General features: G+C 54.2%; 8 protein-coding genes across 8 annotated transcripts; 6 read left to right on the top strand and 2 right to left on the bottom strand.

Annotated features, from left to right (window-relative positions):
* Window positions 1-2,273: 2,273 nt before the first annotated feature.
* On the top strand, window positions 2,274-3,596 carry LMH87_003901 (uncharacterized protein; the record flags this gene model as incomplete). The annotated part of the gene is made up of 1 exon (XM_056195041.1): window positions 2,274-3,596. One exon carries the CDS (start codon window positions 2,274-2,276, stop codon window positions 3,594-3,596), a length of 1,323 nt encoding a protein of 440 aa, XP_056048709.1.
* Window positions 3,597-4,627: 1,031 nt separating this feature from the next.
* On the top strand, window positions 4,628-6,249 carry LMH87_003900 (uncharacterized protein; the record flags this gene model as incomplete). The annotated part of the gene is made up of 7 exons (XM_056195040.1): window positions 4,628-4,645; window positions 4,771-4,818; window positions 4,916-4,988; window positions 5,045-5,124; window positions 5,192-5,521; window positions 5,580-6,062; window positions 6,121-6,249. 7 exons carry the CDS (start codon window positions 4,628-4,630, stop codon window positions 6,247-6,249), a joined length of 1,161 nt encoding a protein of 386 aa, XP_056048708.1.
* Window positions 6,250-6,824: 575 nt separating this feature from the next.
* On the bottom strand, window positions 6,825-8,615 carry LMH87_003899 (uncharacterized protein; the record flags this gene model as incomplete). Its single annotated transcript, XM_056195039.1, has 1 exon — window positions 6,825-8,615. The coding sequence occupies one exon, from the start codon at window positions 8,613-8,615 to the stop codon at window positions 6,825-6,827; it is 1,791 nt and encodes a 596-aa protein (XP_056048707.1).
* A 541-nt stretch (window positions 8,616-9,156) lies between these two features.
* LMH87_003898 (uncharacterized protein) lies at window positions 9,157-11,663 on the top strand (the record flags this gene model as incomplete). The annotated part of the gene is made up of 4 exons (XM_056195038.1): window positions 9,157-9,285; window positions 9,579-9,722; window positions 9,774-9,831; window positions 9,886-11,663. 4 exons carry the CDS (start codon window positions 9,157-9,159, stop codon window positions 11,661-11,663), a joined length of 2,109 nt encoding a protein of 702 aa, XP_056048706.1.
* Window positions 11,664-12,252: 589 nt separating this feature from the next.
* LMH87_003897 (uncharacterized protein) lies at window positions 12,253-13,275 on the bottom strand (the record flags this gene model as incomplete). Its single annotated transcript, XM_056195036.1, has 1 exon — window positions 12,253-13,275. The coding sequence occupies one exon, from the start codon at window positions 13,273-13,275 to the stop codon at window positions 12,253-12,255; it is 1,023 nt and encodes a 340-aa protein (XP_056048705.1).
* A 1,792-nt stretch (window positions 13,276-15,067) lies between these two features.
* Window positions 15,068-16,208, top strand: LMH87_003896 (uncharacterized protein; the record flags this gene model as incomplete). Its single annotated transcript, XM_056195035.1, has 2 exons — window positions 15,068-15,246; window positions 15,335-16,208. 2 exons carry the CDS (start codon window positions 15,068-15,070, stop codon window positions 16,206-16,208), a joined length of 1,053 nt encoding a protein of 350 aa, XP_056048704.1.
* Window positions 16,209-19,037: 2,829 nt separating this feature from the next.
* Window positions 19,038-20,523, top strand: LMH87_003895 (uncharacterized protein; the record flags this gene model as incomplete). The annotated part of the gene is made up of 3 exons (XM_056195034.1): window positions 19,038-19,043; window positions 20,155-20,239; window positions 20,378-20,523. The coding sequence occupies 3 exons, from the start codon at window positions 19,038-19,040 to the stop codon at window positions 20,521-20,523; spliced, it is 237 nt and encodes a 78-aa protein (XP_056048703.1).
* Window positions 20,524-20,543: 20 nt separating this feature from the next.
* On the top strand, window positions 20,544-24,560 carry LMH87_003894 (uncharacterized protein; the record flags this gene model as incomplete). The annotated part of the gene is made up of 1 exon (XM_056195033.1): window positions 20,544-24,560. One exon carries the CDS (start codon window positions 20,544-20,546, stop codon window positions 24,558-24,560), a length of 4,017 nt encoding a protein of 1,338 aa, XP_056048702.1.
* Window positions 24,561-25,612: the final 1,052 nt, after the last annotated feature.

Below are 25,612 nucleotides of genomic sequence, written 5' to 3'. Positions count from 1 at the left end.
TGAGATGGAACCACGGCTACAACCCAGTGCCCAGGTGCCAGGTGCCAGGTTCCACCAACCGCCAGCTCGCAGGCAGGTGGCAGCGTCTTTTTTAGTGGGCTTCCAGGTACCGTCACCAGCCCTGCAGCAGGGAGGCCCTCTGGAAATTATTTTGGCAACAGAAGACGATTTGCTGTGGGCTTTGTCTTGAAATCTATCCCACACGGGCCATGTGTTTGTTTGCCATCGTGCACCATCGTTCGCTGCCGAGACCATTGTTGAATCTTACAAAGCCGCCAGCGATCCAAAATATTGCGATCCCCAGCGCCGGACGACGCGTTCACGACGCGTCCAGAAATAAACTTTTTTGAAATGCCCCGCGCGCCAATCACTGCCAAGTCGCCCGAGATGGTGGGCGACCAAACGAAATTGCTCCCCAGCTCGACTTTGCGGGGCGGCCCTCAGAAATCAACAGCTCTGCAACATGTTCGTGATCGAAAAACAATCGATTTGGTGTCTTTCGATTCGACCCGATTGACTCATGACTGAAACTCTGGGACATCAACAACTATCGATTCGAGGTTGTTGTTGTCGTCGGCCCTGCAGTTGCTTCAAGGTCGACGTGAAGCACGCGGACAATAAGCTCCCAGCAAAAAGACGAATAGAGCTGGCATCCCACCATCTAGCCTCGACTCGCTACTAGCACGTTTCAATTCTCCCCGAGCCTGTAAACACGTTTATGGCGCAGGTCCACCAGCATTGTTGAGGGCTTCTCTGGGGATTGAGTCGACCACGGCCACGACACCATCTAGACCTGCGGTCGACTGCTGCGAGGATGCGCAGTCAAGTGACGTATCTGGTGCCCTGCGGCCGGGATGCACTGGAATGCAGCATGCCTTTGTCAACAAGTCGCAGATGGCAGATGCAGCTCGTCCAGTCTTACATACACACACACACACACACTGCTGCAGGAGGACGGCGCCATGGCCACTGGGCTGGCTGGAAGCCCCTCTCCCCCTCCACAAGCTTCCTGCAGAGCCGTGATTGCAATGAGACAGTACGGCCGGCCAAAGCCAAACAAGCACCAATCCGCCAGGCACCGTACCTTACGATCGGTCGCGTCCTTGCATCTGATTCAATGGGGCCGCTGGAGCCGGTGCAATAATTACGTGCAGATGGCCCTGGGCTAGCTCGTTCCGCTCCACCATGATTGCTTATGCAGGGACGAAGGAGAGCGCAGCACGCTACACCACCACCAGTCTGAAAGTTCAGCTTTGTGTGCCCTGCCTTTCTTTTTGTCGACTTGCATGTGGGCTCGCCTCGACTGCGGCTCGTTTTTTCTTCTTCTCTTTCCTCGTGTGCCCTGGTGCCGAGACGCGTTCTGCTGCCCTCCTCGATTAAGACTTAAGACGTCTTCCCCTCATTACGCCCCCGCGATATCTGCCCTTCTCAATCTTCCCTTCTTTCTGGCATTGTGCGCTCCTGGTCGTGATATTCCGACCCTGTCATTCGTTGTCGCTCCATACTCCAGATTTACTCGCTTCCCTTTGTCACTTCTCGCTTAACTATCGACTTCTGATCAAGTCGGAAAAGTCCATTCCACAGGACCGTTGACACAGCACTACACTAGCCTCATTTGACAACCACACAACGCCCATTGGCTCACCACTACTCTCTGCATTCCAATCGTCTAGAAGCCTCCAATTGTTTATTCCCTGGGGATCAAGAACCAGATTTGTGTTCATTTTCGTCGGGCCGTTGCTGTTGAGACCGAATCACACAACCCCGCTCTTGTCGGCGCTGGAGTGTCAGTGTATTCGCTGCCGCCGAGATTAACATCTGCGGCCACTCTATCCTCCTCTCATTCTGCACCTGTTTACAACCACCAAACACCAAACCGAATAAATCTCCGACTTGAGCTTTCGCATCACCAAATTGTCTCCGACTTCCCTTTTCGCCAATTGTTTGTGTGCCCATTCGCAGAGACCCGAGCTTTTGTATCATCAGACGTTGTCGCCTTACCACTTACACCTCAAAACGCAGCCCCAGGTTCCACCCCACTCTGCCAAAGAAACAGCAAACATCCGACCACGACATTAAGGGACGTTGCTGCCGTTACAAATCACTTGCATCCGACGACATAAACATTGTTCTATTATCGGCTCCTCTATCGCAGGGGCTGCTATATCTCGCGGCGCCGTCTCTGCCGTGAGGAACCCTTTTAAACAATACCCGCCCCGAGTCGTTGCGCCAACCTCGCTTGTTGCTACTCAATAACTGAGCTTGCTCATACAATGGCACGAATATCGCTTGCCATTCTGGCCGTCGTTTCTATTTCCACCACGACCGGCGCAACAGCATGCCTTGCTATGCTCTCTTCAAATCTGTCGACTCTCCCCGCGGCCAGGGCCACAGCCATTGCCGCTGCGGCTCTACAGGGCACCCTTCTCATACTGCTGTCTTGGTTCATATCAGCGCATGCGCTAGCGAAGATTCGCGAGATTTCGAGGCCATACACTGGTATCGCCTTTGGTCTTGGAGTCCTAGCTAGCATCATCTCGCTAGTCGCTGCCGCTCTTACATTGGTATCGCTGGAGACCTCTAGCAGCTACGACGACCGAGTTCTGTCCGACCGCTCGCCAAAGATTGTTAGCGTCTCGGTCATTTTGGCCGTTGCTGTCGCCAGTCAGATTGCATTCATGACGATACACTTTGCACAGCTACACCAAAAAAGAGCCGGCGCGCGCCACCTCTTCGCCACGAGGGAAGCTTCGCCGTGGTCACCAGTCGCATATGTCAAGTCTATTCGCTACAGCCAGACGCTACCGAGGAAAAGTGACTCGGAGGAGTCTGAGTCTTTTGGGCTGAAAGAAACTCCACCCTCACTGCGCAATAAGCTCGTCCAGGCCAGCCCTATTAAGCTTGCGTTCCCACAAGCCATTCGCCATACATCTTCGCGAACAAGGCTACTGCAGTCAAAAGACAGCACGCAAACTCTTACAATCGATACATCCGGCCCGAATGCTACTCAGGAAAGCTTCGATACCTGGGACACGTCATCTGTCGATGTGCGCAATCGCCAAGTTGTCATGGAAGTCAGCACATCGCCCATCACCCGCAGTTGCACTCTGGAAACGATTCCCGCCAGCCCTCGAACCAGTGTCAACCCTGTCAGCATCCTGGACTTGGCACCACCACGACCGATTCTGAAGCGCAGCCGCAGCCACAGCCCGGCGACAAGGCGACCAATCCCGCGCGGGAGAGCTCCGGCCAGCCCTAGCGAGCTGCACATTCATCCACTGTTCCGGTCAGACTCTCCCAGCACCCCGCCTATCCTGACTCCGGGTACAAGGGTGGATGCCGCGCCGGAGGCTGGCCAAATAATTTTCCAACATGACTCTACCAGGCAACTCCCTCGCGTCCGTAGCGGAAGCCTGCCGACCATGTCGCGCAGCCCGTTTGTTCAGCACATGGACTCTGGCAGTGTCGGAGAAAAGGCGCCAGAGCAGGAAAGGAAAATGACACCCCCAGTGCCTGACTGGGTGTTGAACAGCAAAGTTCCCCCAATTCCACGCAAATCCTCAAGTCGCACTGGTTTACGGGCTCCTGTGCACTGAGTCACCGAGCTTGGTCTTTGAGCGGCACTCTTCCATTCTTTTTTTTCTTTTCTTTTTTTTTTTTTTTGCGATTTCGATCCTAACCTTTTAATACTTCCTCTTCTTTCGGGTTTGGCTTGCCAAATCTAAATTGTACTTATAATGGGAGTTTTGGACTTTTATGAGCAGGTCCGCACATAATTTAACAAGCAAGGCGTTTATGGGGAGGCTGTTTTGTTTTGAAATTTGGCTCTTGGTCTTGGAGTTTTGGGTACCTGTTTTGTGAACGATTGATATGTTCAATTTTTGTTTGGATATCGTTGTATATGTTGAAGTGTACTATAGGTACTTGATGCTGATTTAGCTCAGCTTGCAGCCTGGCAAACGTAATGATGACATATTGAGGCCCTATCCAGTTATTTATGAAAATGGGCTCTACGAGCGCAATTGTCCTACTATGTTGCTTCAATGTCGGAAAGCTCCATGGCGTGTCTTATCGAGCCGGTGTTCTGTGACGTCTCCAAACACAATTGTGCGATATGGTGTTATGACGCACACGTTGTTCCTCAGCAGGCTGCCCCACCAGAGCTGCAGCCTGGACTTCGTCAGTCTGTGGATGCCTGGCCATGGCCACCTGCAGCCAAGGCAGCCCATACAGCATGGATCATTACAGCGGACACTGGCGCTGCGAATCTCGTCTTTGGCGCGCCGAGATGCGCTGATGGGGTTGAAACTGTGGCGCAGGTCTTCTGTAAACTTCCAGCACCTCCAGCAAGTCGCAGGCGAGGTATTCCCCACCGCACAGAGGCGCCAGGCCAACGGCATTCAGGCAATCGAACGCCTCCACATCAAAAACGCAGCCAGCCAAACCACAGCACCGCGAAGCGCCGGCCCGTTAGTAACCTGCCTTTTGCATACACCAAGTCGACAGTCTGTTCTTCGCACCGCTGTCCTTGCCATCTCTTCCTCCGGCCACACTCACCCGCCCTGCTATTCCTTTGTACCTGTGTTTTTTCTTCGCCGCAGCCGTCCAGCTGCCACACCCGCCCATCATGAAGGTTACCTTTAGAGTATGTTTTGCCACCTTGAGGATCGGCGAACTGGAGATGGAGGCATTCATTGTGCCGCAGCCCACCAGCCGCCGACACTTTTTCGAGATGAGGCGACGCCGGAAGCTGACAAACGTCTTGCGCAGGATCTCAAGCAGCAGAAATTCACCCTCGAAGTCGAGCCCACAGACCTGGTAAGCTGCCATACCCCGAGGCGGCTCCGTCCGCCCCGTCCTGGCTGCCCGACTGCCGCCGATCTGATCCTGCGATGCTAAAACAGTTTTGCCACAGATCTCCGCCGTCAAGGAGAAGATTTCTGCCGAAAAGGGATGGGACCCTAAGCATCAGAAGCTCATCTACTCAGGTGCGGACGATCGAACCCCGCCTCACATGCCCCGCCATTCCTAACCAATACCCTAGGCAAGATTTTGAAGGATGAGGAGACAGTCGCCTCGTACAACATTGAGGAGAAGGGCTTCGTTGTCTGCATGGTGAACAAGGTGAGTCCCATCTTTCGCCTCACAATGCCCCTGTCTCTTGCGCCAACTTCTAACTCGCTCTCTGCAGCCCAAGGAAAAGCCAGCTGCTGCTGCGCCGTCCGCCGCTGCTCCTCCCGCCACACCAGCCCAACCCGTCGCAGGCACTCCCGCCGTCCCTGCTGCTCCTAACCAGTCGTCCGTTGCTCAAAGTAATGCGCCTCCCGCGACACCGACCCCCAACCGCGGCACCGATGCCGAGGCCCCTGCTGGCGGCGACTCGGCCGGTCTCACCATGGGCGCCGAGCGCGCTGCCGCCATCACAAGCATGGAGGCCATGGGCTTTGAGAGAAGCCAGATTGAGGCTGCTATGCGTGCTGCCTTTAACAACCCTGACAGAGCTGTCGAGTACCTTTTGAACGTAAGCGCCTTTCTCCACGTCTTCCTAGATGTTTCGACGCGACTAACATGCAGATCAGGGCATCCCTGACAACATCCAACAGGAGCAGCAGGCTCGTCAAGCGGCCGCTGCTGCTGCGTCTGCTGCCCCAGCTGCTGCTGCCCCTCAAACGACACAGACCGGTGGCGATGAGGAGGGTGGAAGCGTCAATCTGTTCGATCTCGCCGCCCAGGCTGGTGGTACTGGTGGATCCCGTGGCGGCAGCGGCGATGCTGCTGCTGCTGCTGCTGCTGCTGCCGGTGCTGATCTCGGAAACCTAGATTTCCTGCGCACCAACCCTCAGTTCCAACAGCTCCGCCAAGTTGTACAACAGCAGCCCCAGATGCTAGAGCCTATCTTGCAACAGCTCGGCGCTGGTAACCCCCAGCTTGCCCAGCTCATTGCCTCTAACCCCGACGCTTTCCTCCAGCTCCTCGGCGAGGATGCCGAAGACGACGTCCCTCTGCCTCCCGGCGCCCAGGCCATTTCTGTCACCGAGGAGGAACGCGATGCTATTGAGCGCGTACGTTTACAAACTTTCGCCGTACACTCTTGCCCAACAAGTACTAATCATCCTTTAGCTGTGCCGTCTTGGCTTCGACAGAGACCAGGCTATCCAGGCCTACTTTGCTTGCGACAAGAACGAGGAGCTCGCTGCCAACTTTCTATTCGACCAGCCCGAAGACGAGCAGCCACCCGCGAGCCAATGAAGAGAATATTGGAACGTGTGGGTTTAGTTTACGATAATGAGAAAGAAATTTATTACTTCGCCAAAAAAAAGAATCAATTTGCTAGCATTTGTTTGCATATATCTTGCTTCTGAATGCCGCTGAGACGAGACTCGGCCACGTGGACAAGGTTCTCATGAAGTGACAGCGGGCAATCGTATGACATTGTTTGGCCTCTGAGATATCTTAGCGAGAAAATGAAGCTATGGTATATGATTTCTATTTTCCTAAAACAATTCTCGAAGGCTGAACTTGTACTATCGTACACCCTGTAAAGAAATAAAACCTAATAAATACCAGGGTATCGATTCAAAAAAAAAATAAAAATAAAAATACAAGCGGTTGCAATAATCATGCAAAAGGATCTGTGCCTCCCAGATATACAAAACCCAAAAAAAAAAAAAAAAAAAAAAACCCAACGTGCGCCGAATCCAATGCAATTCATACTCGTCCAATTCCAATCGTTTTCCTTTCTACGTTCATCCACCGTTCATCCAAGCCGACTGTTTCCGAATCTCGAGCATAGCGAACATGACGTGTTCTTTCTTTCTTCTTGTTTACGCGTCGTTGACAATGGGCTCGCCATTGAGCCCGTACGCGACCGCCTGCTTGCCCTTTTTCTTGCCCTTCTTCTTGGCCGCTGCATTGTCATCATCCGCAAAGAGCTCCTCCTTCTTCTTGCGCATAATCTCGGCCTGCTCGGCGGCGATGCGCTGGCGCTCGGCCTCGTAGCCCTCCTCAATCTTGCGCTGCTCGGCCATGATGCTCTCGACCGACTCGAACTCGGTGCCGGTGAGGAGCTTGTACTCGTCGAGGTCCATCTTGGTCGTCTTCTCGCCGATGAGGGCCGCGTCGACACGCGCCGGGTTGCAGCGCTCCTCGCGGTTGAACTTGAGCTTGACGTGGCGGCGCTGCTTGCCGGGGAACATGTGCGAGATCATCTGGAACTCGGTGCCGAACATGCTGAGGCCGCGGTAGAAGAGCTCCGTCTCGGCGTCGGTCCAGATGTTGGGCCCGCGCAGCTTGGACGTGGTCATGAAGGAGCTGCTCGTGATGAGCCGTGTAAAGTCGTTTTCCTCGATGGTCTCCATGTCCTCGCCGGCGTGGGCGGCGGCGGCGCGCGCGTGCCGGTCCATGACGAGGGAGCTCTGGTCCACGACAATCTGGCCGTCGACGATGCGGAACTGCGGTCCGGCGGGGGCGGGCCCGCCGTTGGGCGTGGCGTCACCGTCGGCGGCAGCAGCGGCGCCGGGCGTGCCGGACCCAGGTGTGCCGGCCTTGACTCGTTGGGCTTGCTCGTCGAGAGGCGTTTCCGAGCGTGAGCCGTCGCCGTTGACGGCAAGGCCTTCCTTATTCAGCTTTGCCTGCAGGCGGGCCTTGCGCTCTCGCTCTCGCAGCTCGTCGTGTCGACTGAACTTTTTGCCAATGTGCAGATCGCGTGTGAGATCGGACATTTTCAGAGTTTGCAGGTCGACCATTTTATTCTCAGAGTCGTCGGGTGTGGTTGATCGAGCCCGTCGCGCTTTTGGCGCTGCCTTTTCCTTGTCGCCTGCAGTGGCCGCCGTCTTTCGCTTTCTGGTTTTCGTAGCCGTAGGCGTAGCTTCGCCATCCGCAGCAGCAACACTCTTTCTCGTTCGCTTCCTCGGTCGTGCAGTAGATGCCTCGCCATCCTCGGCTGCCGCTTCAGCGGCTGCTGCTGCCGCCGCGGCCGCTCGGCGCCTTGGTCTTGTAACCTTGGGTACAGCGGCGGCTGGAGTCTCGGCTTGCGCTTCTGGTTGCGATTCCAGACTGGGCGCAGGAGCTTGTTGTTCCGTCGATGGTGGCGTCTCGAGCTGCTGTATTTCGGCTGTGGGTTTTGCCTGTGCGGCTTGCGAGGCTCGCCTTTGTCTAGTCTGGCGCCGCGTGGCTGGCGCATCTTCTACCTGGTTCACGGTGTCGTCGGGAGTCACAGCGGTAGTATCCGCAGGGATATCTGCGGGAGTACCTTCCGCAATGGCCGCAACATTGCTTCTAGCAGTTTCGGCCAATGCTTTGCGTGTGCCCGCGTCTTGTAAAGGTTTGGTTGTCGAGGCGGCGCTTGACCGGCGGCGCCGTTTTGGTTGTGAAGGTTCCGGCGTGGGAGGCTCGTCGGGTTTTTGAGAGTGGTCTACCGAGTCCGAGGGTGCTTGGATTTCTGAAGCCTCGACAGGTGGCTCCTCGACAGGATCATCAACTGCCACGGGTGGCTCGACAGGTTTCGTGATCGGGGCAGGTGCTGGCGCGGGCGCGGGCGCTGCTGGGCGCGCTCTGGCCGACGGAATCTTGGGCTTGAAGGCGGGCGCGCCCTTTTTCTTGAACATGGAACTCATTGTGAGTGATTGTCGAATAATATGCTATCGGTGTCCTTGTCCTATGGGATGCGGCCTAGTGTTACATGTCGAGCGGACTTTGGCTGGCTTGCCTCTGACCAGCACGCTGAATTCAGATGCCGTTCACTGGAAATTCTTTGGGCGGGCGGGCCACAGGCGCAGCGATAGGCAAGTTTAGACGGAGTTTAGCCGCGGCAGGGAGGCGATAAGAGCCACACCACGCCGCAAAAGTGGCTAGTGCGCGCTGCCAACTGTAGCAGTGGGCCGGCCGTGCGAGTCTTGATTTGCCCGCCAACTTGGAAATTTCAAACTCCTGGCTGTCATCACCTCGTCTCTTCACTACCCACGCCCTCGTGATTTGGTGGATGATCGCCTGCACGGCTGGCTACGGAACGAGACTTGGTTGCGTATCGCATCTTGATTCCAAGTGCTCGCTCCACAGCTTCTCAGCGCAACCAGCACGACTCCCCCTATTGGCGCTCCTCTGATGCCTGCAGTGACGACCCCCTCGACATCCCCTCGTTCCTCCACGACATCCAAGATGGAGGACAGGAAGAGGCCTGCCGTTGGCAGTGCTGATGATCTCGCGCCGCCGAGCAAAAGGCTCGCTGTCAATGGATCCAAACCCAAGGACGACGCCCCTGAGATGAAGGAGGAGAGCTGGATTGAAGTAAGTGTCGCGCGACACCTTTCTGCGCCCCAACCCGATGCCTTTGCGCGCGGTCTAGCCTGGAAACGCTCGTACAAGGAATAGCGACAGCGTAATTATTCTTTTTGAATCCTTTCCCACCAGGTTGGATTGCTTTTGCGATGAGTTGGGTCAGCATGCGTGTGCCGCGCCCCCGTTTCGCGCCCCATGCTTGCTTCGCCCCCGCAGAGCTACCCGATTGCAGCAACACCATCAAGGGCAAAGCAGGTCACGTCCGGTTTCCTTCAAGTACTGATTTTTTTTTTTCCTTCCAGGTCTACACAAAAGGCGCCATCTACCGTCAAATGCAAGAATATAGTCGCAGAGCCGCGACGGCGGAATCGCGATTGGAAGAAGTACACAAACGAGCCGTGCACCATGACGATCATATAAGGATAATTGATGCCTGGTGGCAACAAGTAAGTGGTGGCGTCACCCTTTCATTGCCAGAAGTCTAACGGCAACACCAGATACTTGACGAAGTTGAACTGCTCGCCGACGCTTCTATCCCAACCAAGAAACTCGATGGTATGATGACAGGCCTACCCAATGAGATATATGGTGGCTAATAATGATTTCCAGGCCCCCCATTCCTGAGCAGCGTTTCCTTCAAGGACTTACAACACTTCCAAGGTCATTTGCAGGACAAAGGAAAAGCTATCATAAGCAAAACGGAAACTCTTCTTCAAAGAGTCGCCGCGCTTCGAGGGGAAGTCACCCCTGAGGCATCGGCTCTCGAAGGGAGAATTACAGGGCTTCTCGCTGCGCAGAAGGAATATCTTCTCAAATTGGATCGCCTAAACAGTGAAAAGGACACCCTTTCAGAGCAGCTCAATACCGCTACGCTACGATATTTTAAGGCCGAGAAGAAACTAGACCGCGCCAAGAGTTCACAAGTGCAGAAGTTGGAACAGCAAGCATTCGCAAATGCTACACGACCACCATCCGCCACTAAAGAAGGTTCAGAAGAGCCGGCGCCTTCAAATGGCGCTGGCGCAGAGCTACTTCTTAAGTATGAGGAAACCGCTGCTGCGGCTACCAAGCAGAAAGAGCAACTCGACTCCTTGTTGGGAGAGATACGAACTTTGCAAGACGAGAACTCGACACTCAAATCGAAACGCGAAGCCTGGTCGGATGATGACTTTATCAGAACGGACGTTTTCAAGCAATTCAAGGGTCAAAATGAGGAGCTTATTAAACGTATCAACAACTTGGAGGCGACGAACAAGCAGCTCCGGGAAGAGGCCGAAAAGCTACAGTCTGAGCGAACGACGTTCCGGATACAGCTTGAAGCCGATGCTAGCCAAGTCACTTCGGAATTGGAGGCGGATATTGCTGCTAGAGATCAAGACCTCGCCCGTGTTCGATCTGCACGAGATGAGATTTTGGCCGAGAATACGCAACGGAAAGCCAGCATGGAGCAAGAGAGACTATCTCTAGAGCACATGAAGGAGCTCGTGTCCGCGAAAGAGGACCGCATTTCTGCTCTGGAGTCCGAAATCGAGAGACTAAAGCCATCTGCAGACGAGCAATCTGTGACGGATATTTCTACGATGAGTGAGGATGAACTTCGCCAAAAATTTAAGAAATTGGAGAAAGACTTCGAGGCCATCAATCACGAATTACCGTCCATAGAAAGGGCGTTCAAGAGGATGAGAGATCTAGGACAAAAGAGGGTTATGGACTTTGCTGGTCTGGAAGAGAAGATACAGCTACTAATTGCCGAGAAGAGCAAAGCGGATCAAAAATACTTTGCGGCACGCAAAGACGCCGATACGCGAAATAACGAAATTCGATCTTTGCGCCATCAAAACAGCAAGAGCGCGGAAATTATCGCCCAGCTAAAGGATATAGAGACGCAAAATCGCGGATTGCTGACCAACTTGGAAAAGCAAATGGCCAACATGCGCCTAACAAACGCCACTCTAGCCATGGAGAACAAGAAAATGGAGGTTACCAGCCAGGATGGAACCCGCCGCATTGAGTCGTTGAACAAGCAGATTACCGAACTCTCGGGCTTGGTCAAGACGAGAGATTCAGCATCGGCGATTATAAAGGAGAGGAATACTCTACAAGAAGCCGAGGTGGAGAAGCTCAAGGTGCGGATCGAGCATGCGCAGAAAGACCGGGACAACTGGAGAAACAAGGCTCTGAGCAATTCGTCGGAGGAAGAGGAGATGTTGCGAACGTTTGCTCTTTGTTCCATCTGCCGAAACAACTTCAAAAACACGGCGCTCAAGACCTGTGGTCATCTCTTCTGCAGCAAATGCGTGGACGACCGCATCAGCAACCGCATGCGCAAATGCCCGAGCTGCTCACGCGCCTTTGACAAAATGGACGTCATGCCTGTACACCACTAGAAGCCGTTTATACCACGGCGGTTATGGAGAGGCAGAGGAAGAAACCCAGAGGTCATGGCGATGTTGATATTAGTCGTGCTCAACGAGGAGAATAAGAAGGTGTAACGGGTATTGGCGAGCTATAATATCTCGAGTCGCACTGCAAAACGGCGTTTCACGGCAAAATGAAAGAATGGAGTTTCTTTTTTTGGACTTTGCTGCTCTGTACATTTTTTGGGGGCTTGGGATTTGGTTCTTTTTTTCTTGGCAGGAAGATGAGATGTATACTACTGTGTACGTTTTTTGTACAATGGATTCAAGGGGGAGACGGAAAGCAGGGGATGATGATGGGTTTTTCCCCTGGCTGGTGTACGAGGTGTATAAAGGCAAAGATGGGCTTCTTTTTCTTTCTATGGAATTAGGGATAACGGCGCTTCAATCACAGGACACACTGAAGTGTTTTGGCACGATTTGGATAAAGAATTAAATAATCAACAACTGCTCATCAGCACTGGTTTGTGAAGTGATTTCCTTTGCTACTGTACAACTTGAAAGATGCCGGTGTTGTCTTTGGGGGGTTTCCTTTTCGGCAGAGGAGGCTGCGCCAAAATCATCTGCGTCTAGTAGAACCAAAGCCGGTGCTTTCATGTCTCTCACCGGAGCTGCTACCACCGCTTCGGCTAGAGGACGACGAGGGGCCGGCCCGAGAACTACCACCACCTCCCCATCGCGAGCCGGAGCCGTAGTTATCGGCGCCCCATGGAGTGTAGCCAGAGTTGTTGTGGCTGTCGCGGTTGCGGCCGCTACCGAGGTAGGTGGCAGCGGCGCCACCTGCGAGACCGCTCCAGAAGCCAGGCCGCCAGCCTTGTTGCTGCGGCTGTTGGCTGCTACCGCTCGGTGATGATTTGTTGCTGTTGTTCGTTCCTGGGTATGGAGGTGGAGGATCATTGCGAGGACCCCAGCCGCCGCCAGGACCATCACCACGACCACCGCCGCCGCCGCCGCCTCCTCCTCCTCCGCCACCGTAACGTCTTGTCGTGTCCCCTTGTCTCCTGTTGTTATCCGAGCGAGCCACGCAGGCCGAGTACACGATCCAGGCAAAAACGGCCACAAAGACGATTGCAAACAGCCAGGCCGAGGAGTCTGAGCCGCCCTCGCCGTCGCCGAACCACGGGTCGCCGCCCTTGGCGAGCTTTGGGTAGCGCCGCTCGCCCTGCTCCGTCAGGGCGAGCGTGTACTCGACGCCGCAGCTGCCCTTGAGCACGTAGGGGTCGTCGGGCGAGGCGTAGCCCTCGCAGAAGACGTCGGTGGCGCCGAGCTTGAGCTCGGCGGGCAGCGAGGCGGCGCAGCTCCACTCGACGTCCTCGTCGCCGTACGAGGAGCCCTGGTTGGTGCAGCGCAGGACGTCGATGCTGTGCAGGTCGCAGAGGGCGCGCGGCGAGACGCACTTGAGCTGCGGGACGGCGCTGGTGCGGCGGTGCGACGTCTTGGCGCCGCCGCCGCGGAGCGTCAGCGTCTGCACCGAGGAGAGCAGCACGGCGTTCTTGGCCGGCGCGGGAGGAGTAGAGCGTTTGGCGGATGCCGCGGAGGCGACGAGGCCGAGGGACACGAGCAGCGCAGGGGCGAGATGCATGGCGGATGGTGATCTATCGCGGATGCGCGCGCCGCGGATGTGTGTAGGGTGTGCTGATGGAGGGTGCGAGATGGGATGACGTTGGTTTATAGTTGGCGATGGGAGTAAGTGGGTTTGGCATGTAGTAGTGTGTAGCCTTGTAGTTCGTCGGCGTGCACAGTGAGGAATACTGCAAGGGGAAACTAATAGAAGTGATGTGAAGCCTAGTGTATAAACTTCAAAACTTGTCGCCACAGCCAACTTTGAAAAAAAAAAATCACGGCGAGGCGCGGGTGGTGCTGGCTTTGAAAAAAGTCACATTTCTAGAGGACACGATGTCCATTGCCATAGGCGGCTGAATGGGGGCGGCATGACGAATACAGTCCGCAATCCGCCGCGCAAGCTTCGGTGTACATCAAGTAAAGCGTCTAGCATCTACCCATAATTTTTCTTTCCAATTTTTTCCCCGGCATCATCTTAGTAGTGTGTAAGGGACTGGTCGTTTCTGCGCGTGAAGAGAAGACTCGTGAGGTGGTGCAGTGTCCAAGGGCGGCAGTCGTCTCGTGCATGTGCAGTAAGCAATAGCTCGTCATGGATCATGCAAGCTGCAAAGTGCGGCCATCATGTACTGCCGTCAGCTGTTCAAGAAAAAGACGGCAATGAAGAGTTCTTGTTTGACGACTGCGACAGTACTTTTGGTGTGAGCTGGTTGGAGGTTGCTAGATGGGATGACGTTGTCTTATATGAGTCCAGCTGCGACGAAGTGGGCTGGCCGTTAGTTAGTGCGCAGCCCTATTCCTTTGCAGGCTTCCTCGACTATGTATGTACGGAATAGTCCGTACTGATGAGGATGAGCCAGCAGGGTACTCTCGGGGCCACCTAGTCGTGGCATCCACTCGAATAGCAGTAACAAGAATAATGCTTGGCTTTTCGGCGTAGCCGGAAACTCGACGCTACTTGATACCCCCTCAATAACAATGCGCTGAACCCCTGCAAAAAAGGCGCACCCGTTATTGTCGCGGCTCATGGTGTTCTAGCCTTTTATTAATCAGAACATCGTTGGATCTGTGTATTGGCTGGTATACAATACACTTGTTGGTGTTGGGCATCAACCTAGATGGGTCAGCCAACAGCATCGACGCAAGGTGCGAAATAAGCTTTCAGGTGTGCAGAAACCGTCGCGACTTTGCGCAACAGTATTTCCCTGTGGGCTCAGTAACTCGCTTGATCATCTTTCGGCAGTTCATGGGATGATGCGCCTCGCACCAAGCAATCTGGATTGCCGCCAAGCCACGATGCCGCGCAACATGAGGCCATGGTTTTCTGGCCCACTGGCACCCAAGTTTCATAGCCGTCATGCTAGCTGCCGTCAGACAAACGGACTGCTCGAGCTTAAAAAGGGGTGCGGGATGCGGTAGGGCGAGTCAGCCTTTAAATTGACTACAGGCGCTTGCATTAAAGTTTATGAATCCCACTTGCGCTGATAAATGGCAGATTGACTCGTTGACGGGTAACGGCTATCCCACCACCACTATCCCGCACAGTATCCCACTTGCACTTACAAACCTCTCCCCAAAGCCTGCAGGCGGAAGCGAGGAGCTGATTTCCGAGCGCTGATCGACCAGAGTCAGATTGATAACTGTTATAGCCAATATAGTAAATTTAAGCTTTTGTTTTGCGATGCGGCTTCCTATAAGATCTGTGCCTCCCGCTCATCCAAGCCAACATCCAATTCAAGCAGTCATCAAAGGATATCTACACTTTCATTCAACTCCCATCCTTACTACAGAAACTCGACATATAACCGCCCATCATGATTGCTTCCGCTCTGACCCTCGCCTTGATCCAGGCCGTGGCCGCATCTCCTCTGAGCTGCCCTGCTCCCAGCAAGCCTGCCTGCGCATCGCCCCAGGGCAACCTGACCGTTCGCTCGGCCGGCCTATACCCCGAGCAGGCCGACTTTGATCCCAAGCGTTGTGTCACTTACATTGGGTACGTTTTGAAAAAAAAAAAAAAAAAAAAAAAAAAGAAAGATACCGTCCGAGGGCTTTGAAAGCAAAACTGACCACTGCCACACCAGTAACCTCTACAAGAGCACCGTTTCCGTGTACGACGCCGTCGAGAACCGCGTCACCAACATCATCACCCTCCCCGGCATCTCCAACGTGCCCGCCTTCCACGTCTCGGGCGTGCAGGTCGACGCGCGCCACGACAAGCTGACCATCAGCGCCAACGCCGGCGCGGCCTTTGACACGTCGGGCGACGACATCTCCGGCACCAACATGATTGTGCAGTACGACCTCGCCACGGGCCAGGTCGAGTGGCAGCAGAACCTGACGGCCGTCTCCAAGGGCCTCTTTGGTGGCTTCCAGGACATTGAGCACGACGCGGCCGGCAACAGCTTCGTCATCGGCACCTTCCCCAGCAGCATCGTCAAGATCAGCGCCGACGGCAAGACGGCCGAGCCCTGGTTCGTCGAGCGCGGCGCCAACCAGACGGTGCACGGCTTCACGGGCATCGCGGCCTTCAACGACGGCGCCAGCGTGCTAGTCAGCGACGGCCAGCGCGGCCAGCTCCTGCGCTTCGACACGGCCGCCGACAAGGGCGAGCCCGTCCGCGTGCCCCTCCAGGACGGCGCGGAGCCCATCGGCGGCGACCTCGACGGCGCCTACCTGCCCGCTCTCTACAAGGACACGGTGCTCCTCGTGTCCGACAACGCCCTGGGCACCGTTGTCCTCCGGTCGCAGGACGAGTGGCAGACGGCCGAGAGAGTCGGCGTCGTCGCCAAGGATCCTGGCTTCCCCGACGGCTTCGCCACGGCGACGGTGCAGATTGCGGACAGAATCTATGGTGTCACCGAGTTTTTCAGCGACAACGCTCCCCCTAGATCGCTCAACAGAACCGAGTTTCCTCTGTATGACATCACTGATGCTGTCAACGAGCTGCTTGTCTAAGTAGGGAGTGGTTTTGTATTCCATTGCAAGGGTCACTCGATATACGTGTGATGGCCATTGGTTTGTTCGATATTATATTCAGCTTGTTGAGATAGACATGTACACTTGGGCATTTCTGCCTTGAGTTCCGTTTGTTTTCCCCTGAAACTACTTTTTGCTTCGTGTCTTGCACCAGTCCGTAGACTAACGACACAGTCATGTAGACAATCACTGCGGCTAGCTGGTGAATTGGTACTAGATTGAAATATGAACGAACGAGTTGGGGTCTGAGATTGATTGTTAAAATCATAAATCACTCATACGATTCAGTCTTGGTGTCAGATAAGATGCTCAAAGCCTTTTACTTGTCCAACATGGTGGCAAGCGTTATGCCACTTGTATGTGCAGTTCTTTCGCACTGCCAATCCATGTACGTAGGATAATGGCTGCAACCCAACCATATCCGTTGTCTCATTTGCTACTGTCGTTAATCCAGTATTGGGAACAGCTCAAGCTACATACGTATATTTGACTCTGAAGGAAAACTTCGAAAGAGCTTTTGAATGGTCGTGCACTCGTGGCACTGTTCCGAGAAATCCAGCTACCCTAGAGACTAAAACTCAAGAGATGAGCAACGGCTGAATGTAGGTGGATGTAGGAGCAGACGAGACGAATGCACGACTTGACAAGAGAGAAAAAAGCATCATTACACAATAGCGGCTGTACTATGTGACATGTAGGACAAGCCTTGGTGATACACAGTCGCACAGAACCAGATAGCAGGAGATCTTTGTGTGCAGAGAACCGACGGGGCGGGTCAGGACGTGCATAGACACATGCATGATGAAGCAGGATGAGGCAGCGCTGCGATGACAGATACGACACGAATCAGTGGCACAAGATGCAGCAGATGTGAATACAGGAAGGTGATCGACTGCGGCCCAGTCCGTTTGTGCGACAAGACGTATACTCGAGTAGAGGAGAAGACTATGCATCCTGTGCTAGGCGAACGTCTCAGCGACAAAGGGCCTCAGAGCCCACGGCCGGAAATTCAGCGTGCGATTTTGATTTTTCTTCCAATTTTTGTTTTATTTTCAAAAATTGTTATTGATGTTTAGCTTTGTGGTGGAGTTGCGTCCTATCTTCTACAAAAGGTAGTCAGCAGCCCTTGCATTTAGAGATTTCGGCCGAGACAATAGGCAGAGGAATTCTGGGACGCGTCGAGATGAAAGGCGTCTTGGGCGTGCGTCTTGGCGACGGATCCTTTTGGCAGAGAATATTCCAGAAGGATTCATAGTAAACAAGGCCATGTAGATGGGATTACAAGTAGGTATACGAATGGAGGCGCATTACGAAAATGCCATGAGTACTCTGTAGACGATGGACTGGGCCGTTAGCAGTAACCAACTAAAATGGATGAGGAATACCTACCTGCCTAGTTGCTTGTACCAGTAGGCAGGCTGCAGGACGGCTGAAGAGAGCGTGTGCGTCTCGGACTTCTGGACGGCCCCGAACCCGGGAAAATTGGGTCAGCCCTGGGCTGCTTTCGGGGGGAGAGGGGGGTGAGGAATGCCAGGGTAGCGTTCGGTAAAGGCAGTTTTTATCCTATCAGGTTCAGGAAAATGGCGCGAGAAATATCTATTACAAGGTTGATGCTATTACAAAGACAAATTCACCATTGCATCGAAAGAGTATCATCTGCAGAGTGTCGCAAAAGGAGACTGGGACTAGGTGGGTGACCATGTGTTCGCTTCCTGAGTGAAACACAGATATCGGCTAGGTAATGTACCTACCGGCCGGGCGTGTCTGTGTGAAGGCGTGGAGTGTGTGCATATGTATGACCCATTCGGCGTACTTGTAGAGTAGTTGTTTAAAAAAAAAAAAAAGAACCAAAAAGAAAAGCCCACAATGGAATCGCAATCCTCCGGTGGCGGTAAGCGCAAAATTAATTGGTCAAGAAGATTGTTGGACCGAACCTTTTCTCTCTTATTAGTCTGGGTGACTGATGCATGCATGTCTTGCCGGCACAAGCCAAATGACGTGGACGACACTGCAGCAACGCCATGTATGTATCTGCATCGAACAAAGCAATGCAGAAAGAACTTGTCCGTGTCCGGGTACGGTGACACGGATACGCAAGCCGGTGGAAACGAGTCCTTATTTCTTATTACCAACTTACATGGCCGGGGGGCGGGACCACATGGCTGGCGGCGTTGATGCCGTATCCGTGCAAGGCTTCGACGAAGGATGCCTGTATCAATATCCGTAACATTTTTTGATATAAAATTGGGCAGGCTGAGATGGCGCTGTCGGTCGTGTACCAACTCTCAACAGGCACCTAGAATGGGCACATTCTGCAAAGGGCCGAAAGAACACTGCAAAGCAACGTCGCCATGTCTTTGTCTTTCATTCATAATATGATGAAAGAGAATTAAACTGAAAACTGGCGTGGGGTTTGCTGATGCCAGAAGAAACGAGGCCCTGCGACGGATACATGATAATTATTATTAAGATGAGAGGCTTACCGGTTGGTTTGACCGGCATGGACAGGACAGGCATGACTGGGTACAGATCCCAGAGGCGTCGTTTAGCCCCTACAAGCTCCACTGCGTGGTGATTGCTGAAGATTTGTACAGGCGGGCAGCCCACTGTAGCCTGATTGCCTCTCAGCTGCAGCTGCCTGTGGGCGGTGGTTCGGCGGACTTGGCCAGACTCCGGCGAGCGGTCCGCTACAGGCGTCTACTGTATGCGTCCGCTAAGCGCACGTTTTTTGCACGCCTGGCAGCTGGTATACTGGTATCTTGTGAGCACAATGTAGGTTTGCCAGATGGTGTCTCTTCCAAGTTCAAGATGCAAGTCCGTGCCAGTCTGAGGCTTGCTCTGCGCTGTATCGTGACAAGCCCCAGAGCAAGCATGAATACCTCGACTGCACCGTTGCGCCATCTTTTTTTGGTGGCGTGCCCGTGGGCTGAAGCAGCTGTAGCGGGCGCGCCAGACTTCAGCGGGTTGCAACGGGTGCTCAGCGGGCTGGTGGCCTGTAAGAGGAAAGGGCCAGGCGGGCTGGTTGGTCGTATTACGCGTATTCTATCCATTTATTATATTATTATATCCGTAGGTAATCATTTTGCACTCTTCCCCAGTGACTGATGACTGAACTCCCAGCAAGAGCAGCTCTCTTGGCGTCGCCAGGCAGGCACGGCAGGCACGGCAGGCAAACGGCCCCAACGAAACTCCGCACACCCCCATCAGCATCTCCATTCGCATCTCCATCATCATCTTCACCATCATCTCGGCGCCCCTCCATCCCATCTCGCAGACTTTTAACTTGCCAAGTTGAGCCGGGTGATTGCCATCAACTCTAGCACCCAGAACCCACCCACCACCCGGCTCCTCCTAGTAGTTCCCTATCCCGGGCCCTTTCTGGTACGGATTACGCATAGGTACGGAGTAGTGTGCTTCTGGATATCCATTCGACGCCTGGCGTCTGCCTCCCTGTCAACTGTTTGTCGGGTCCCGGACTCCTCGTCGGGCCCATCCCCTCTGCCTCACACCCGACAACGCACGTCCGCACATTAAACCCGTCACGGCCACGACTATGCAAACCGCCACCACCTGCAACTCCTCGCACGGCCCGTTATAATACTTTGACCTTTCCCCTCGGCAATCGCCTTACACCCTCTCCATCATCTCCTGACCCTCTCTAGCCTGACCGACTTCTTCTCTCCTTCCTGCTTCCTTTTTTCCTTTTTTGCTCAACATCCTCGACGACACCCGAATCCGGGCTTCTCTACCCTCGCCGCCGCCCGCCACCAGAACAAACACCACACACCCGCCGAACACGCCCTCTATTCCTCTCTGTCTCACAACGCCTATCCACCTCGCACCATCGCACCGGCTTCTTGCATTTCATCTCTCTCTAGCCCCAAATAGGCAATCGGCGCGCTTCACCATTTCCTCGTCCAATTAGTCTGGCCTGCGTGCCAGTCCCACGTCGTCTGTTGTGACTCGCCCGCCACAACCGCGGCTTCGCTTCACCTGCGGCTCGACTTTCTGTCAGTCTTCCTGCCAGCTGTTAATTCTTGCCAAGAGCTGTCACCCTTTTCTCAGCTCTTCTACCCTTAATTGTCTTCTGCGCTTCTACTCTTCTTCTTCGCCATCTGGAGCTGACCTTTGCGACATTCTTGCTCTAGCTCTCCCCTTGTCTCGCAGCCCCCCCCCCCAAGCAAATTCCGCGCCCGCTCTCATCGCTGGAGCGCCCTTCAGTTCGCCCGCCCGTGGCTTGAAGCTGCCATCCTCGCCTCGCATCCAGCTTCCCTCACTTGCTTCGCAGGCCTGACCTGCCTCTAATCGCCCGTCATGGCGTACGAACTTTCTGAAAAGTCCGGAAAGCTTCAGCAAACTGTCCAGTCTGGTTCTCAGCCTGCCTCGCAACCCGCCTCTAGCCATGGCGACTCCTCCGACCCCGAAACCCGCCCCCTCGAAAAGGCAGACACCAAACTCGCGACGCCTCCCAAGACGGCCAGCGCAGATGATGTCTATGCTCACCTCCCCGAACACGAGGCCGACATCCTAAGGAAGCAGGTTGACGTGCCTACCCTCACAAAGGGCGCTGGCGTCCTCTACCGCTACGCCTCGCGCAACGACATTATAATCATTGTCGTTTCTGCCATTTGCGCCATTGCCTCTGGTGCTGCTCTGCCCCTCATGACTGTCATCTTTGGAAACCTTCAACGTGTCTTCCGCGACTTCTTCTTTGGCGGCGGAATGACGTACGACGATTTCGTTGGCCAGCTGACCAAATTTGTCCTCTACTTTGTCTACCTCGGTGTTGGTGAATTCATCGTCACCTACATTTGCACCGTCGGCTTCATCTACACCGGTGAGCACATCTCTGCCAAGATTCGCGAGCACTACCTCGAAGCCTGTATGCGACAAAACATTGGCTACTTTGATAAGCTTGGAGCCGGCGAGGTCACCACCCGCATTACCGCAGACACCAATCTCATCCAGGACGGTCTTTCTGAAAAGGTCTCCCTCACCATTGCCGCCCTCGCTACCTTTGTTACCGCCTTTATCATTGCTTTCATCAATTACTGGAAGCTCACCCTCATCCTTTCCGCCACCGTCTTTGCGCTGGTCCTCAACATCGGTATCGGCTCCAGCGTCATGCTTAAGCACAACAAGGCCTCCCTCGAGTCCTACGCCGAGGGTGGCTCCATTGCCGAAGAAGTATTCAGCTCCATCCGCAATGCCATTGCTTTTGGCACCCAGGAGCGCCTCGCGAAAAAGTACGACAAGTACCTGGCCAAGGCCGAGTACTTTGGTTTCCGCGTCAAGAGCGCTATGGCCATCATGGTCGGTGGTATGATGCTCATACTCTTCCTGAACTATGGTTTGGCCTTCTGGCAGGGCAGCAAGTTCATTGTTGAGGGTGTCATCCCACTCAACAAGATTCTCACAATCATGATGTCCGTCATGATTGGTGCCTTCCAGCTCGGCAACGTCGCCCCCAACCTCCAGGCCTTCACCACCGCCGTAGCCGCTGCCGCCAAGATCTTCAACACCATTGACCGTCCCTCTCCCCTTGACCCCTCCAGCGAGGACGGCGCCAAGATTGACAACATTATGGGCAACATTCGTCTCGAGAACATTTCTCACATCTACCCGTCCCGTCCCGAGGTTCGCGTCATGTCTAATGTTAGCCTGAGCATCCCTGCTGGCAAGACCACGGCTCTTGTCGGCGCATCTGGCTCTGGAAAGAGCACCATCGTTGGTCTCGTTGAACGTTTCTACTCCCCGGTTCAGGGGACAATCTACCTGGATGGCATCGACATGTCCACTCTCAACCTCAAGTGGCTCCGCCAGCAAATGGCTCTCGTCAGCCAGGAGCCTACCCTTTTCGGAACGACCATTTTCAAGAACATTGGCCACGGCCTGATTGGAACAGCTGCCGAGCATGAGACGGAAGAAAGACAACGCGAGCTCATCATTGAGGCTGCCAAGATGGCCAACGCCCACGACTTCATCTCCGGCCTTCCTGAGGGCTACGAAACCAATGTCGGAGAGCGCGGCTTCCTCCTCTCCGGCGGTCAGAAGCAGCGTATTGCCATTGCTCGCGCCGTCGTATCTGATCCCAAGATCCTTCTGCTCGACGAAGCCACCTCTGCGCTCGATACCAAGTCGGAAGGTGTTGTCCAGGCTGCCCTCGAGAAAGCCGCTGCCGGCCGAACCACCATTACCATCGCCCATCGTCTCTCCACCATCAAGGATGCCCACAACATTGTCGTCATGTCTGAAGGTAAAATTATTGAGCAAGGCAACCACGATGATCTTATCGAGAAGCAGGGTGCCTACTTCAACCTCGTCTCCGCTCAGAACATTGCTGCCGCCGAAGAGCTTACTGCCGAAGAGCAGGCTGAGCTTGAAGCGGAAGAATTGGCGCTGCTTCAGAAGAAGTCGACCAACCGTGGCTCTGTCTACGAAGCCGACCCAGATGACAACATTGCTGACAGACTGAAACGGAACTCAACCCGGGGGTCTGTCTCCAGCATGGTTTTGCAGACCAAGGCGGTCAGCGACCGCCAGCAAAAGGATAGCCTTGGAACCCTGATCAAGCTCATTGCCTCATTCAATCGACCTGAATGGAAGCTGATGCTTCTCGGCTGTGTTTTCAGCGTCATCTGTGGTGGTGGTAACCCAACCTCGGCCGTTTTCTTCGCCAAGCAAATCACCACGCTCTCTGCGCCTGTTACCCCTTTGAACCGTGGCCAGATCAAGCACGACTCGGACTTTTGGAGCTCCATGTTCCTGATGCTGGCCTTTACCCAGTTCATCTCCTTTGGCATTCAAGGCGTTGCTTTTGCTCTCTGCTCCGAGCGCCTCGTTCACCGTGTTCGTGATCGCGCTTTCCGAGCCATACTGCGCCAGGACGTCGCCTTCTTTGACATGGAGGAGAATACTGCCGGTGCGCTGACATCGTTCCTCTCTACCGAGACCACTCACGTTGCTGGCATCAGCGGCGTGACGCTGGGCACGATTCTGCTCACCGCTACCACCTTGATTGCTGCCTGCACCGTTTCTCTCGCCATTGGATGGAAGCTCTCGCTCGTGTGCATCTCGACAATTCCCGTTCTTCTTGGATGTGGCTTCTTCCGGTTTTGGCTTCTTGCTCACTTCCAGCGGCGATCCAAGGCTGCCTATGCTTCATCCGCTTCGTACGCCTCGGAAGCCATCTCTGCTATTCGCACTGTCGCGTCTCTCACTCGTGAGAAGGACGTTTTGGAGATTTACCAAGCGTCTCTTGCCGCGCAGCAGCGCCGCAGTCTGATTTCTGTCGCCAAGTCTAGTGCTCTTTACGCTGCATCTCAGTCGCTTGTGTTCCTTTGCCTTGCGCTTGGTTTCTGGTATGGAGGTACCCTTATCGGCAAGCGCGAATACAGCATGTTCCAATTCTTCCTGTGCTTCATGTCCATCATCTTTGGCGCCCAGTCTGCTGGTACCGTCTTTTCGTTCGCCCCAGATATGGGCAAGGCGCACGGCGCTGCCCAGGAGCTCAAGATCTTGTTTGACCGCAAGCCTGCCATTGATACCTGGTCTGAGGAAGGCGAGCCCGTCACACACGTCGAGGGTACTCTTGAGTTCCGCGATGTGCACTTCCGCTACCCCACTCGCCCTGAGCAGCCCGTTCTGCGTGGCCTCAACCTGACTGTCCGCCCCGGTCAATACATCGCTCTCGTGGGTGCGTCTGGCTGTGGCAAGAGCACTACCATTTCGCTGCTGGAGCGATTCTATGACCCGCTTTCCGGTGGTGTCTATGTCGACGGCAAAGAAATCAGCAATCTGAACATCAACGACTACAGATCGTTTATTGCTCTGGTTAGCCAGGAGCCTACTTTGTACCAGGGTTCGATCAAAGAGAATATTCTTCTCGGCACCACCCGCGAGGATGTGTCCGACTCTGAGCTGGAGTACGCGTGCCGTGAAGCCAACATTTACGACTTTATCGTCTCTCTGCCTGAGGGCTTCAACACAACAGTGGGTAGCAAGGGTGCGCTGCTGTCTGGTGGCCAGAAGCAGCGCATCGCTATTGCCCGTGCTCTGATTCGTGATCCCAAGATTCTACTCCTCGACGAGGCCACATCGGCTCTTGACTCGGAATCTGAAAAGGTGGTGCAGGCGGCGCTGGACAAGGCGGCTAAGGGCCGTACGACCATTGCTGTTGCACACCGTCTGAGCACGATTCAGAAGGCCGACATTATCTACGTCTTTGATCAGGGTCGCATTGTCGAGCAGGGCACGCACTCGGAACTGATGCGCAAGAATGGCCGCTACGCAGAGCTTGTCAACCTTCAGAGTCTTGCCAAGCACGGCTAAGGCACTGCTGCTTGATCTTTCATTTGAGTTTATAGGAGAAGGATGATTCTCTTGCATATTTCCCGGCGTTGTGTCATTTGGGGTCACATGTAGTAGAACATGGACAAGGCAGGGTTATTCCGGGTCGAGGAATTAAAAAGGAAGTGTACATAGAATGTTTGTGAATTCTGATTGTTCTTGTCATTTTGCATACTATGCCTAGTTGTCAATTTTAGTATCTCCAAATACCTCCATTTATGAACTTTGTTCCTGGACATGAACGGTTTACTGGGTGAAGCCTGTTGTTTTGGCATGTGTACGTCGTCACTGCACAAGGACATGGCGAAGTGCATGCACCTTGAAAGTGTAAACCGAGCCGGACAGCCGTTTTTGGGCAAAAGAAATTGGCATGGGTAGCTGATGAAACACGAGTGGTCCTTTGTGTTGGGCGTGAAGCGGTACAGAGTGAGGAAGGGTAAGTTGGGGTGAAACACGTCTCTTCGGCCGTGCGGCCATCGGGAACAAGCCCAGCCGTGTAGTACAACAATGGGTGACGCGTGGTAGAGGGAGCATTGCTGTTAAAATTTGAATGGACAGAAAGAAGGCTGTGTACTGGTTTTCTTTTTTTCGGGGCCGTTTTCATAATCAATTTCAAATACCTTGACACTCGTCCTGAGTGCCAGTGTTGTTCACCTGAGACTGGGGCACGCGATGCTGTGACGGGCTTGGCGTGCGATGGGCTGCGGGATGCGACAATGGCGGCAGAATCTGGGGAAAAACGAGCACGGAATAAGGAAGAAATAGTTTGGAGAAAAAGAAAACAGGGCATGCTACGAAAGCTTGCAAAAATACATTAGACGCGAGCGTCGTGAGAGAGCGCGACAGTAGAGTGTGTCGCAGCACATGCAGCCTATCGCATGAACGAGAGGGAAATCTGCCATTCTACTCCGTACTGGTAGGGAATGACTAGAAAGTTACAAAAAATACTCGTCATATTAGTAGATTATTACGCGGGAATATATTGTCCATATTTGGGAGGGGGGAATGTGGGCTGCGGATGCAGGTACGAGAGC

The sequence above is a fragment of the Akanthomyces muscarius genome, chromosome 2 (genome assembly GCF_028009165.1).
Source record: "Akanthomyces muscarius strain Ve6 chromosome 2, whole genome shotgun sequence".
Classification (NCBI taxonomy): Eukaryota; Fungi; Ascomycota; class Sordariomycetes; order Hypocreales; family Cordycipitaceae; genus Akanthomyces; species Akanthomyces muscarius.
Note: the sequence above shows the minus strand (reverse complement) of the source record. Positions and strands in the feature narration are given on the sequence as shown.